The sequence below is a fragment of the Photinus pyralis genome, unplaced genomic scaffold, assembly GCF_008802855.1.
Source record: "Photinus pyralis isolate 1611_PpyrPB1 unplaced genomic scaffold, Ppyr1.3 Ppyr1.4_LG2, whole genome shotgun sequence".
NCBI classification, from domain to species: Eukaryota; Metazoa; Arthropoda; class Insecta; order Coleoptera; family Lampyridae; genus Photinus; species Photinus pyralis.
In genome coordinates, this window is record NW_022170403.1 from 14821870 (window position 1) to 14835112 (window position 13243).

A 13243-nucleotide genomic window follows, 5' to 3' on the forward strand; every position below is an offset into this window, starting at 1 on the left:
TTAAAATTGTAGGTAACAACAATTTTTTTACGAATTATCCCTAAATGCTGAAAAAAAATTTTCAAGTTATACCAACTTTTGCGAATAAAAAGGCTCAAAGAGCATTCTTTTGTTTTTTATTATCACGGTCTACACCGGTTTATAAAATGTAATTAATTAATGTGTAACTATTTTTGTGAAAATATTGAATAACCTCAAAACTACGGGGTTTATCCCGAGCGGTGGCAATGGTTTATCTCCAATAGATATGTCTCGTCCCGATGTTCTTCACTTGCAGTATGCAGAGAAAGGGGGCGGAGTTCTCTAGTAAAATAAAGTAACCTATTCTTGATTGGTTTTCCGAGAGAACTCTGCCCTCTTTCTCTCCCTAATCCTGTTCCTATGAACTCAAGAAATAGAGGGCTCCTGGGGATACAAATTGTGACCCATGAACACTGCATAGTGTGTAACAATTAGAATGTATGAGAAAACACCAAATGTATGAAATCTGAAGAATTTGTCACTAAGGTCAGTGCTGCCAAGCGGAATTTTTAAATTTGACAATTGGTGCGTGCTGCCAACCTTTACTTTTGAAATAATATTGCAACCAAAAACTAGAACTAGGGAAGTACGAATTAAAAGTAATAACTACGTCAGCAAACAATGTGTGGTGAATACTATCCGGCTTTTTTTGCGTTCTTAATTATTAATTAAAGAAAATTGTTTAATACATTGCAATTATGTTGACAGCCAATGAACCGTTAAGTATTGATGAGTATGCTTTTAAAAGCTCTCCAGAATCGTCTGGGGATGACTCCTTTATGAGCGGTAAGGGACTATTCCCATGGGAGTGGTGATAATATTTAAAAAACTTTTAGAGGAAGATTTTTTACAACAACTGTCATCGGAACTGGATATTCCGTTGCTACTAAATGCCGGTCACGATGAAATGAGTTTGTTAAATACATTTCTAGATAAAAGTACAGACGAAATTTTGTCAGAGATAAGCTCTACAGCTCTAGAATTTAAATGGCAAGATGTGAAGAAGGAATTAAACGATCTCGAGCAGCTTGACTTATCGAATTATGGACCAGAGGCATTTCCCAATGCTAAGGCTGAAGTAAAGGTAGAGCCTTCTCTTCAGTGTATTAATGAAAACTCCTTCGAAGTTATTTCAACCGGTTCTTCCCCAAATAAAATCTATACTAAAGTTAGTACCCCATCAGAAAATGTGATTTATTCGAAACCGTATTTATATAGTAACGCCCAACTTGCGACAACGCATCAGTCGCAACCCACGAGTCTGTCCAACATAAACGTAAAAGTTACCAAATTATCACCTAAACGATTTACAGTCAGCTCTACAGCCCCGTACATTATTCCATCAAATAAAACCAAGCAAAAAATTTTGTTGGTTCCCTCTGTCTCGACCACACCTGCAACAAATGCGTCAAATTCACAAAATATTGTTATATTAGATAATGTAGTGACTTCAGTTCCTTTAGACAGTAGTAACGTTACCAATACTAATCCAGTGACAATTAACAACATTAATACCGTTACCGTACCCTCGCTATCACCTCTCAGACAAAATATTGATGAGACTTCACTTACTATATCACCTGTAAGGAATCAGACAATCGACGCCAGAGCTTTAAAAAGACAGCAGAGGATGATTAAAAACCGGGAATCTGCGTGCTTATCGAGAAAGAAGAAGAAAGATTACATGACATCTTTAGAGTTTCAAGTGCAATCATTAACTGAAGAAAACCAAAGGTTACTTAAGGTAAGCAGAGATAGATATTTAGGATGGGTATACTCTTGCTGTATGTATTATCTAAGATATCGTGAAGTGTCTTATAATTTCCAAAAATTCCTTGAAATAATACATAATCTGAGAATTTCCCATGAATCCTGAAAATGTCCAGTCATTTTAAATCCTTTCTTGATGCTTTAAAGTTTCCAGAATTTCAAAATCTAGAAAATGTGATTTTAACTTAAAAAAGTTTGTTCAGTTCTGCATTTTTCAACAAAATTATAAATAAACTTTCACTCGTAGAGCTAAATATACGTTCGGTACCTATAATCAAATATACAGTACGAGATACAGTAGAACCCAGATTATCCGTACCGTGATTTTCCTTAATTGAAATTACATTTTTGAACTTTAATGAAAACAGTGTACCGTAAATCACTCAGCGGAAAATCCTATATGCCTGGATGGAGACCGCCGCATGGCATGCCGAATGGGACAGATTTAATTGCGTGCTAGAGACGAGTTGTTATGCTACACGTGTGCATGTTTCTTTTGAAAGTGGCAAAATGGAAATATTTGTATTATCCGTGCTTCGTCCGGTCCCATGGAGCATGGATAATCGGAACTCTACTGTAATTACTTAAAAAATATTCGTTCAAACAAAATTTTCCTTCATTCATTCTTTAATGGGAAATGGCCAATTCTTAGCTGAACAGTCACATAAGAATGAATGTATAATAAATTAAGGGAGTTTCAAAAACTGCTTTGTACGGTTTTATTCTAGAAACTGCTCTAATATACTCATAATTTCACTTTACAAAATTTTTCCACTGAATCAAAATTCATTTCATGCATTGCTAAAAATACCTTCTTTACAAATTTAGAAGAAAGAGATTATAATAATCTGTTTCTAGGAGAATAGGTACCTGAAGGATCAGTTGGAGGTGTACAAAGTGCAAAGGAAAATTCATATTAATTTACCGACAACGAAAACGTTCACAAAAACTTTAGCAGTGTGTGCCATTGTCTGCGTGATGGGTTTAAATTTAAACTACTTTCAGTAAGTATTTCGGTGCAGCTGCTTCCATGATAATATTTTTTATGTTAGGAATCCCAGTGTATTGAGAAATAACAGGCTTATGGTAGAACGAGATGCGAGCGTCTTTGATACCTATCGTAGCCGAAATTTACTTTGGTCAGCTGATTTGGACAACAGCTTTGAAAAGAATGAAACTAAACGTTCGAATGTCCTTGTTTGTCCTGTTCATGTGAATCACACGGAAAATGTTCGTTTAGCTCAAGATTTGCATAGGTAGGTACAGAAAATTTTAAATTGCGTCGCCGCTCACGATTTTCCGCATATCGGGGACAATAAACTATTTCGAAATTTTTGTTGATTTAGTGTTTTAACATTTTAAAAATGCGCTTTAGCTCATTTTAAAAAATGCAAATGCGCTAGGGCGTGTTGTCTATTGGTGTGAAGGATGGCATCTGTGGAGCTTTTCCCACATGCATTGCGTCAAAGGAGTTGTGACGCCGCTGAGGTAGAGAGTTAGACGGAATCAACTCCTTGTGACCAGTAGACAAATTGTCCATGTACTGTGCCATAGCCGATAGGCTCTAGGAATATCATGGTTGAAACTAATTCGCCTTGGTAAATTTGCTCTTAGGAAGATTCGCGCGCGGAGGGTTTGGCTCCAAGAAAACGCTTCCAGATTTTTGTAAAAAAAAATCCCCCAGAGTAATTACTCCCAGCAGATCGGTGCAGTCACGCGAGCGCTTGTAAGAACTGTACTGCTGCATTAACTCCCTGATCAAAAATACAGGCGAAAGTCAATTTTATTAGCGCGTTTTTTAAGAATTACAAAAATTTGCAGACTGCTTTAAAAATGTTGGGTGTTCAAACCAGGAATCTGGACCTATTAAAAATAAGGGTTCTGGTTCTGACACTTCTATCGAAAAAATAGTTATAATACGGTTCTGGTCCAGTTTGCGGTTCTGGTTTCAATTTTTTTTCCCAGTTCCAACGGTTCGGACCTATTGGAAATACGGTTCTGATTCATATTCTAGTTCTAAATATCATTGTGTTAAATCTTTTTTTTAGTTCATAATAGTTATGGTTTTTCGGTTTCAAGTGACAATTTAATTCATGTATGAAAAATCGCATAAGCCGCAGTGCAATTGTCACTTTGACAGCGGCAAAAGTTACCTGCAACTTTTACACCAATTAATAAACTCCATTAATATTCAACCAATCAGCTTGGTGATTGTTTCAAATCCTAACCAATCAGACGATTTTTTAAGTGATTAAACGTTAGGTGGCTTTTTGTCAGCGATATTAATGCGTGTAGGAATGCGTAAAATATGTAGTGGTTGTGCAATATACTGTCTTTTATTAATCTCTCTAAAATACACTCGATCTTGGTTTTAAATCGGGATAATTTTATTTTTAAATTCAAGGGCAACAATAACTAACAATGACAATTCAACTAATTTTTCTAATTCTGTGTCACATACATGATGTCCTGACTGCTATTTCCAATAGGTACTTAAATCGAAATTACCTACTTTTTTTTTCCACTACAAGGGACTCTATTCTTTAAATGTTAGTGTAGTGTGTATGTTTCAAGTTGCCTACTGTCATAATGATGTAAATTATAACTTATTAAGATTAGAATATAAAAACCAGGAAAACCAAGACCTTTTGAAAAGTATCAGAGATAGGTAAGTATGGCATTATTACCAATAGTTTTTGGAGGAACAATAAGATTACAATAAAATATACAGGGTGTTCTATTTAAAAAAAAAGAAATTTTTGATATGAACAATGACAACACCCTGTAAATTTATGTTTAATTGTTTTATAGTAGATGAAATATTTGATTTTTACTTTACCCAGAATAAAAGATGTAGAGCCTGAAATCAAAATTTAAGCAGTAATTTTGACAATAAGCTGACACTTGCAAATGCCAAATTTTTCTTATAAATGAAATTATTTTTAAAACTACAAGTTCTTCGTATATTTACTATATAAAACTTACGACCTTTTTATGGCCTTTCGAAAAACTTTATGTTGGTCCCATAATTTACAATTACGTGCAAATTTTTTTTTGTTTTTTTTGTTTCTCGGTCAATGATACCACATTTAATCAATTCAAAGTATGCACAGCAGTAAAAACGGCATATACCTGTTCTTCACTTTTTAGCGTTTACATTTATCCACTTTCGGTATTCACGCTCATCCATTTGGCTGAAAGAGGTAAAAAATGCATTTTGCGTTCCTCTTGCTTGTTCCATTGCTGCTACTTCCACCCATTAGCCTCTACAGTGTCTCTCTGGTTCTTAGCATTCCAAAATTACTGGAGTCTGTGGAAACATGTGAAATAAAGTCCATTGAAATCTGGAGCTTCTGTCCGATCTTGAGCCTTAAATTTCAAATCTTGTCAAGATCTTAAGTTTGGTTCAAATTTCTCTTATTGTAGTTGTTAATAATGAGTAGTGTGATCAAACATGTTTTTGGCTTTTATACAGGATGTACAAAAAGTTGCTTATCACTATGGATCGTATTTTGAAATTTAACTAGAGGATACAAATTTTTATTGGTAACTTAACGAATTTTGTTTAAAATTAACTCTAACCCTAATATGTTTGTTATATAGTACTTTTTGTAGGTTAATTGGTAAACCATACAACATCTCAAATGATATATACCGAACAGTATCTAGAAAGAGACCTAAAAGGAAAGATTCTATTAAAAAGAATGGTAAGGATGTGGATGGCTCAAACTTATATTCACCATTGCTGTACAAAACGAGTAGACGACAGCGCAGAATAGGATATACCAGTATGAGTAACGAACTTCAGATCTTCTCACCGACAATAGACCAACTATATGCGGAATTTTTTGAAGCTATCAATCGGCAGGATGACACTTTCTATTTGGTTTCTTTGAATTCTGACCATTTCCTCTTGCCTGCATTAAACCATAATAAAACTAGGAGGCCCAAATTATCTCTACTGCTACCTTCGATATTGTCAAACGGTAAGTTGTATAATGATACTTTTAAAACTTTTTGGAAAACGCCTATTTTATTGACATTTGGTTTAACATTAAACAAAATTTTCCAGTTACTTCGTCGCCTGATCCCCACACTGTTTCTCTCATGCAGATTGACTGCGAAGTTGTCGACACTCACTTATTGCATGTTAATTATGGTGCAATACCGCAACATTTGCGAACACATTCTAATACCACTCAAGAACCTTACACTTCAGATGATATGTATCATGGTATGAATAACACAAACAAAAAGTTTACAGTTCGACGAACCTACAAACCTTATTTTATGCGCAAAAGTCATGCAAAACATAAAAACACCACAGATTATAAGGGTAATTACTAATAATGGAACTAATATACTAATAAGTACAAATACTGATGAGCATGTCACACGATGATGTTTTTTTTGTTTTAAGTGTTGTTGTCGGTTGAATTAGACTAATTTATTGCACGTTTAATGTAAATTATATAGTATACGTATACACGAAATCGTTAATTAAGTACAGTCCTAGAAGGATGTTTAAAGCTTTATTTAGTAGTATTGAGTAGGAAGACAAGAGAGGTATTAATAATTTTTTTTACCAAGATAACCATATTCATACAGTTTTACGTATTTTCGCAGTTACGTAATTTGTGACACTTAATAGACAGTGAGCATTATTATCGCTAGCCGTTAATGGAAATGGTAATTGTAATAAAGTATCAGGATGTTACATGTTGTCATATCGTAAATATTTGCATTATTCGTGGGAGGGGTCTGAATTTGAATTTGTACAAGAAAATGATTTTGGGATCTCAATTGCTTCACTGTGTACAGAGTAAGTATTTAAATGATTAATAAACTGATTATGTTTACGTTTGGCCAGTCCATATTGCAAAATGTGAACAATGTCAAGCAATAAATTTTTGTTAAACAATTTTATGAAAATCATTTTATTTTATATCCCATTGTGTACCCATGGCCATAATAACAATTCATCAAATATATTATACAATGTTAAGGTTTTATTATCTTGGTCTTTGGCCTTGCATAAATACCAGGAAGTAATAACTATAATAATACAGTATAGATATAACGTTTGATAGAATAAATGTTGACTTCAGTTTAATCTTTCATAGTCCAAATGTACGGTTGATTATAACAGAGTGCAGTGTGTCTTCTCTGATTGATTGTTTTGGCTTGCGATTTCATAAGGATAATTGGGACACTATTTGCGTCTTCAATCTACACATTCCCATGTTTCAGTATTTGACTAACCAAAATGTTCAAAATTTATAAGTTATGTTGACACGCCACGTCCTCGATACCGTTCGTTTATTGTACAGTTATTGGGTGTGTTCACCAGAACTAACTGTTTGCAAAACGTAGGCGCTACATAAGCATGTTTGCTGAACGCATTGCTAATAGTCAAACTGTTTGCAAGTGTTCGCCATTTTTTTAATCGTAATGGGCAGGTTCGACATTTTTTTATTTTAACTGAAATCGAGAGATTTTGTTATTAAAAAACGATCAAATAACAATTTATGAGAAACTGTCTGGTTACTTTGTATATTGTTGGGAGTTTGGACACTGAGCAAAATGTTGGGAGAATCCAGACGAATCCCAACCATCTGGCAACCCTGTTCCTGAAACGGATAATCGAACGCATCTAAAGTAAAATGGAGACTTAGTTACTGTTAGTAATTTGTTAGTAATTTTGTTTGAGAATTAAATGTTAAAATGAAACGTACACCAAAGAGTACTAAATATAAACCAATAAAACATTATACAAATATATTTTCACTTTTTTGGTATGAAAACATCCAATAGGAGACTACCGACACAATTACCTATTTTTACAGAGCATTTTCGGGTCATACATTATGCTGTGTTGCCAATTTTTAAAAAGACCATTACCGTAGGTTATTCAATTGTCATTTTGGAGGACATTTTTCTTCTTATAAATCTATATAGAGCGCCTGCCATTACCTTTAGTTATTTGGCTAGTAATAATGAAGTTTGGTGAACAAAATATTGATTTGGGCATACCTTGGCCACACACACACACAACCACAATATTTACTGTATAAATCTGTACTTCGTAGCTGCTGGAATATGGTGATTGGTCCATATCCATAATTTCAGAAAAACCAGCTTATTGAATCGCTTTATATTATGAAGTGAAGTGGGGGTTAACTGGTCACCATTTTTGGGGCATTTTTTGTTCTGGCGTAAAGGTTGGTATTACCATACGATCTTATTCTTTCAAAAGAACATGTTAAAACACTTACATATTTAAAAAAAACTGAAATTGGCCAGTTAACCCTCGAGTTAACCCCACTGGGCGATCCACAAATAAAATGCTTGGATATTCAAACTTATTTATAAACTTTACGTTCGCGTCGGCGTTCGTCGTCCAAATTTCAATATCGTTCAGGCCTTTTTCAGTTATCGTGTTCACAAAAAACGAACCAATATATGAACAGGGTCATTCCGTATATTTAGATAGCGCGTAGCGCGATTATTATAAGAAATAGAAAAAATGAAATGAATATCGCAAACTGGCATATCGAAAATTTACCACGATTACAATACTTTCCTTTATAAACACTTTGTATGTAATCGGAAAGTAAACAAAAACTTAAAAACTCAAAACCTTATTTTATTTTTATGTAAATGCCATGCTCTTGCAATATTCTGCATTACTCACCCCAAGCCAGCGGATCTGTTGAAGGTCAATTGCATTACGTCTCCCACAGCCCTAGTTCTACAAATAGATCACTGCGTTATTGTCTATTACTGTGTATGGATCATGCTTGACTATTTTCTTGTAAACTGAGTTTTTATGTGAGGTATCAGTAGCCCCAATTATGTACTCTGGATTATTAAGACTTTACTGTACTCATTTTGATTTTTAAATAATTAACTTTCTCATTTCGCTTTATGAAACAATTGTGTACATGCAAATCTCCACTTTTCGAGTGCGCGGGTTAAATCTAAACCAGTCAATGCTGGATATCAATTGAATAACTTACTCTAAAACCACATAATGAAAACTATCGGCCCTACTGAAATAGTTTTTTGAACATCGCCCATTTCCAATGATCAATGTTTCATATCAATTTTTATCAAACGTCTGTCTGATAACGCTGCATTTTGAGTTTTTTTTGCTTCAGATTGTGTTGATGATGTACTCTTTTTATGGATCTGGTAACGCACCACAAGGATGTTGGGGTATCACAGCATGTTACAAATGTATACAAAAGCATATATGTCCTCTGCTCTAGTTAAGAACAGAATGTTGTGGTGGTACTTCCTAGGAATATGTCACGATGGTAAGGTTATATCACAAAAAATAAGTCTATCATCTTCTGCTTTGAATGCATCGCTACTATTTTTTTCTTGTTTTTGCAACAGTTTCATTAGAACTCTGTTGGCGTTCATAAGAATATCTGTTTTACATTTCTGGTTTCCATAGTGAACTGCTTACTCACCTAATTCTTAGGTTGATATCCATTGTGTTCTGCACACTTTTGTAGATATGGGATTTCTGAGCATGATTGTCTTCTAACAATTTCCAAAAGACCATCCGTATAGTTACAACTCCAAGTAAGTACTTACCTTACATTCCTTTTTGACAATTAGTTATTGGGTTAACCCATAAACTGGTCACAGGAACATCAGTTTGTTTACCATCCTCAATCAACCAACTCTTTGTATTAAAGGAAAATTTAATTTCCATTGGGTACTGGATTCTATGGGATACCCTAAATAAACCGCAGAACAGAATGAAAGGATCCAATATTACAATCCCCGAACTTCTTCTAGTCATATTCCTATTGGTCATCCAAACCATTCTCAGCACCCGAACTCAAACGAACTTGAAGTTACATGTTCGCGTTACCTCCAACTTTTCCAATATTTACGGTAGGTCGGTTTCAACCTTTAGAATACCTACTGAGGATTACTGTAAAACTACTAATCGACACTGTAAACTTTATGTGATGCCCATTTATGCACAATAAAAAATGGAAGTAAGGATAGTTGCTTTCAGGTCATATTTGCCAAATCTTAAACATACTATATTTTTTTTTCAATTATAGTTTACTTTCCAATTTTTACAATTTTCGTATTCGTTCATTTTCCTTTTGGATAATGCGCCAAAAATTTAGCAATAAGGTGGTAAAATTCGATGGAAAAATTAGTTGTTTTTTGCAACCCTTAAATAAACCATTTAAATTCTTCTCACAATGATAAATGCAAGCAAAACACGAAAATTATTATGTGTGATAGCACTCACAAACTGGTTAACCTTCACTTAACCGTGGAATCATTTCCTGATCTTTCTTTTAATATTATTACTACCTTTTGCACTTGCTACTATGCTTGCCTAAACCTTTTATACTCCAAGAGTAGGATAAAATACATATTTCAGGTTTTTCTGGATTTCCTTTCCTCTTAGTGCCGTCTCATTTACATTATAATTTTTTCTCCTTGAGTCCATAGAAATTATATTGGTTTCATTGATATCATGATTTCGTTATTAAAAGGTAAAGTTCATATAAAAACGTTCATTGTAAGGAAGTGTAATATTGAAACTTGTGGTCACTGTACAGTGTACATCCTGTATTTTATTTCAACAACTAACATTTTGTGGTCGCATAGACGAATTCGCCCATTAGTGTGGGAGGGTATAATAAGACTTTAAATAATGGCGACGTATTTGAATTGCATTTATTTTAATTTTTAATGAGGTGTAGCTTTTATATATGTCATTTCTACAAACCGGTTCCTTCAAGGATTGTTTATGTAAGAAAAATTGTTATAAATAGGTAAATAATGTACAAATAAGTGGTTAGCAGAAGTTCACTTGGTAGGTTTTTAAATTTGTAGTTTTATAAAACATGGGTAAGCTGATCAATATTGTCTGCACCCTCGGGAGTATTACGTAATTAGTAAAATTGTAAAGTATGGATTTGTGTTCTGTGATAAAAATAAAACAATAAAAAATATATGGTTGTTTATTTCATAGAGTGAGTTATGCATGATTAAATATTCACAAACTTATTACTTAAGATCGGGCGTACTGGCTCCTAAATAGCACTTTAGGTCGTTCATTGTAGATTTAATGAGTTTAGCTTTTATTGTAGGTAAGTTTAAATTTTTGTGTGCAACATACCGGTGGCAACCTCCAAAACTGTAATAGTAATTCCCACCTTCTCGCCCTGTGATCCACATTACATCAATAGGGGGTATCAGATCTGCAGTTTCTGGGTTACTTAAGGTTCCCATAATTGATTCCACTTTATTTAGATTTACTTCTGGCATAATTGGTCGGATAATAGCTGTCATTGGAACATTATGTACTTCCATTATACCTGCCCCATGTATACTAGCCATTTTATCTAAAAAGAGTAGTAGGTAGTACAGTTTGTAATTTATCTAAAATTATTTGCACTTACTTATATGTAGACGACGGCTTTTAATGTTTAAACTTTCCCAAACTTTTAAGTTAACTTTATTCAACAAATGGATTGTGTATAATGCTGCAGCTGACTTTCCTTCACCAGTATTCATAACTTACTGTACTTTGTAAGGAGAGGGTAAGTAGTAGTTGCATCACTTACTTTCCCTTCATCCTATTGGTTCAAAGCGTTACGTGTAGATTGTCTCAAAGTTTAATTCTTGTTTACTTTCTATAAATAGACTGTTTATAATCACAAATTATGAAAATCTACAGGTTGTTTTCAATCTAAGGTGGTCATAGCGAATGTCATTGCTCTTGTCCAAGTAAAAATTTGCAACCAATTTTGTATAGGTATGACATAAATTATCCAAACTAATATTTGTGTTTGTGTTTATTAATAATTAGTATAAATCTCTGCATTGTATGTAAATAAGAGATTAATTAATATGTACTATGTTTATCACTTCTATGATTTGGATAAGTTTCGGCTGACAATTAAAATAAATAACAAATGTATGATGATGCACGAATTATCTACATTTCCCTTGATGCATAATCAGCGTTATTGTTTATTTAAATTATTAATGTAAGATTACTTATGTTTTTGTGAAATGAAGTTTGTCCTATTAGAAATTGAAGTGTTTAAATACTTACCTAGGAAACCTAATCATAATATCTGCCACATAATCATCAAATGTACATTAACTAGGTCATTAATCGTTATCTAATTGAGAGCACTTCCTAGCATCAAGGCTATTGACGAATCTAGACGTAAAAACAGTCTTTTAACATTGCGTGAAACGTCACGCGTTTGGACCCTATCCAAATGCATTATGTTGAGAGCTGTTTTTAACAGTGATACCTATAGTTAACAAAAACTACCCCAAGTAAGACTTTATTAGCGTAGACGTTCAGCGGATTTGCTGAGTGAAAAACTTAGCCGCTGCTGACCGCGCTCAATGATCCAGGCTAATAAATATCTTTTACAAGCAAAAAGGAGTGTTCAAAATTAATTGTGCATGAACATTTGAAATAATGTTTTTAATTTAAAGGAATGTATTTATTCTTCAAAATTTGTCAATACCCTTTATAATTAGCAGAAGATCAGTCTTAGGTGAAATGTCGTGAATGGGTAATTTTGGACTTTGCAATAGGTAAAGGAAGCTTTTTTTAAAGAAATGTACGAGTTATACACAGAGTGGCAGCGTTTGGTTGTTCAACTGCTGGGAATATTCTTCATGCTACAAAGGTATTCGATGCCTCACCAAAGAAGGGCTGACTTGGTCTTTTTAGCCTTGGAAAAGAAAAAGACTGAAACTTGAATTTTAAACTTGAAGTACTTATTTCTTCAAACATTTAACAAAAGAAGAGATGAAAAATCTTGAACTACTGCAATTGACTATATTAATTAAGACAATGGGCCGTATGAATAAAAGTAAGCAAATGCTTATACTTGCAAAATTCAAAGTAAATACTCGTAACTGCCCCTTCATACTGGTCTGTTTAGCATGGTTTAGCAGCGCTGCACTGCGTCCTGTCCTTCTGCTTAGAACGCTGCTAAGTCGCCCAGTGCGAAGGAGCACTTACGAGTATTTACTTTGAATTTTGCAAGTATAAGCATTTGCTTACTTTTATTCATACGACCCAATGTTTTAGGTTGTAAGATGTGGTAATAGTGTGTTTTGTATTATTTAATTAATAAGCAAGGTGTATTGTGTGTTTCCGTGTAAACCTAAGTGTTGTGGGTTCATAAATGACCATTTTTACCCCCTGAAATATGTAGTATAAGAGAGGTCTCTGGTCTACGAATGAACTCCAATACTTTTAATGAGAGATATCTGCGTTTAGGACTCCCACGAACCCAGATGTCAATGATCGACACTCCGCCTGTCTGTGCACTGATCATTTCCTACCAAAATCACTGAACCGAAAGTAACTAAAAAGTTGGCACACGCTGTAAAGGTGAACAGCTGAAAAGCTTTTGCTATCTACAGAACTGTA

The 13243-nt window shown here is 34.0% G+C and overlaps 1 protein-coding gene across 1 annotated transcript; it reads left to right on the plus strand.

Moving 5' to 3' along the window:
* The first annotated feature begins 578 nt into the window (after positions 1 to 578).
* Positions 579 to 6843, plus strand: LOC116162788 (cyclic AMP-dependent transcription factor ATF-6 alpha). The gene is made up of 6 exons (XM_031476495.1): positions 579 to 807; positions 858 to 1765; positions 2650 to 2795; positions 2844 to 3047; positions 5407 to 5777; positions 5864 to 6843. The coding sequence occupies exons 1-6, from the start codon at positions 720 to 722 to the stop codon at positions 6136 to 6138; spliced, it is 1992 nt and encodes a 663-aa protein (XP_031332355.1). The 5' UTR covers positions 579 to 719; the 3' UTR covers positions 6139 to 6843.
* The last annotated feature ends 6400 nt before the right edge of the window (positions 6844 to 13243 follow it).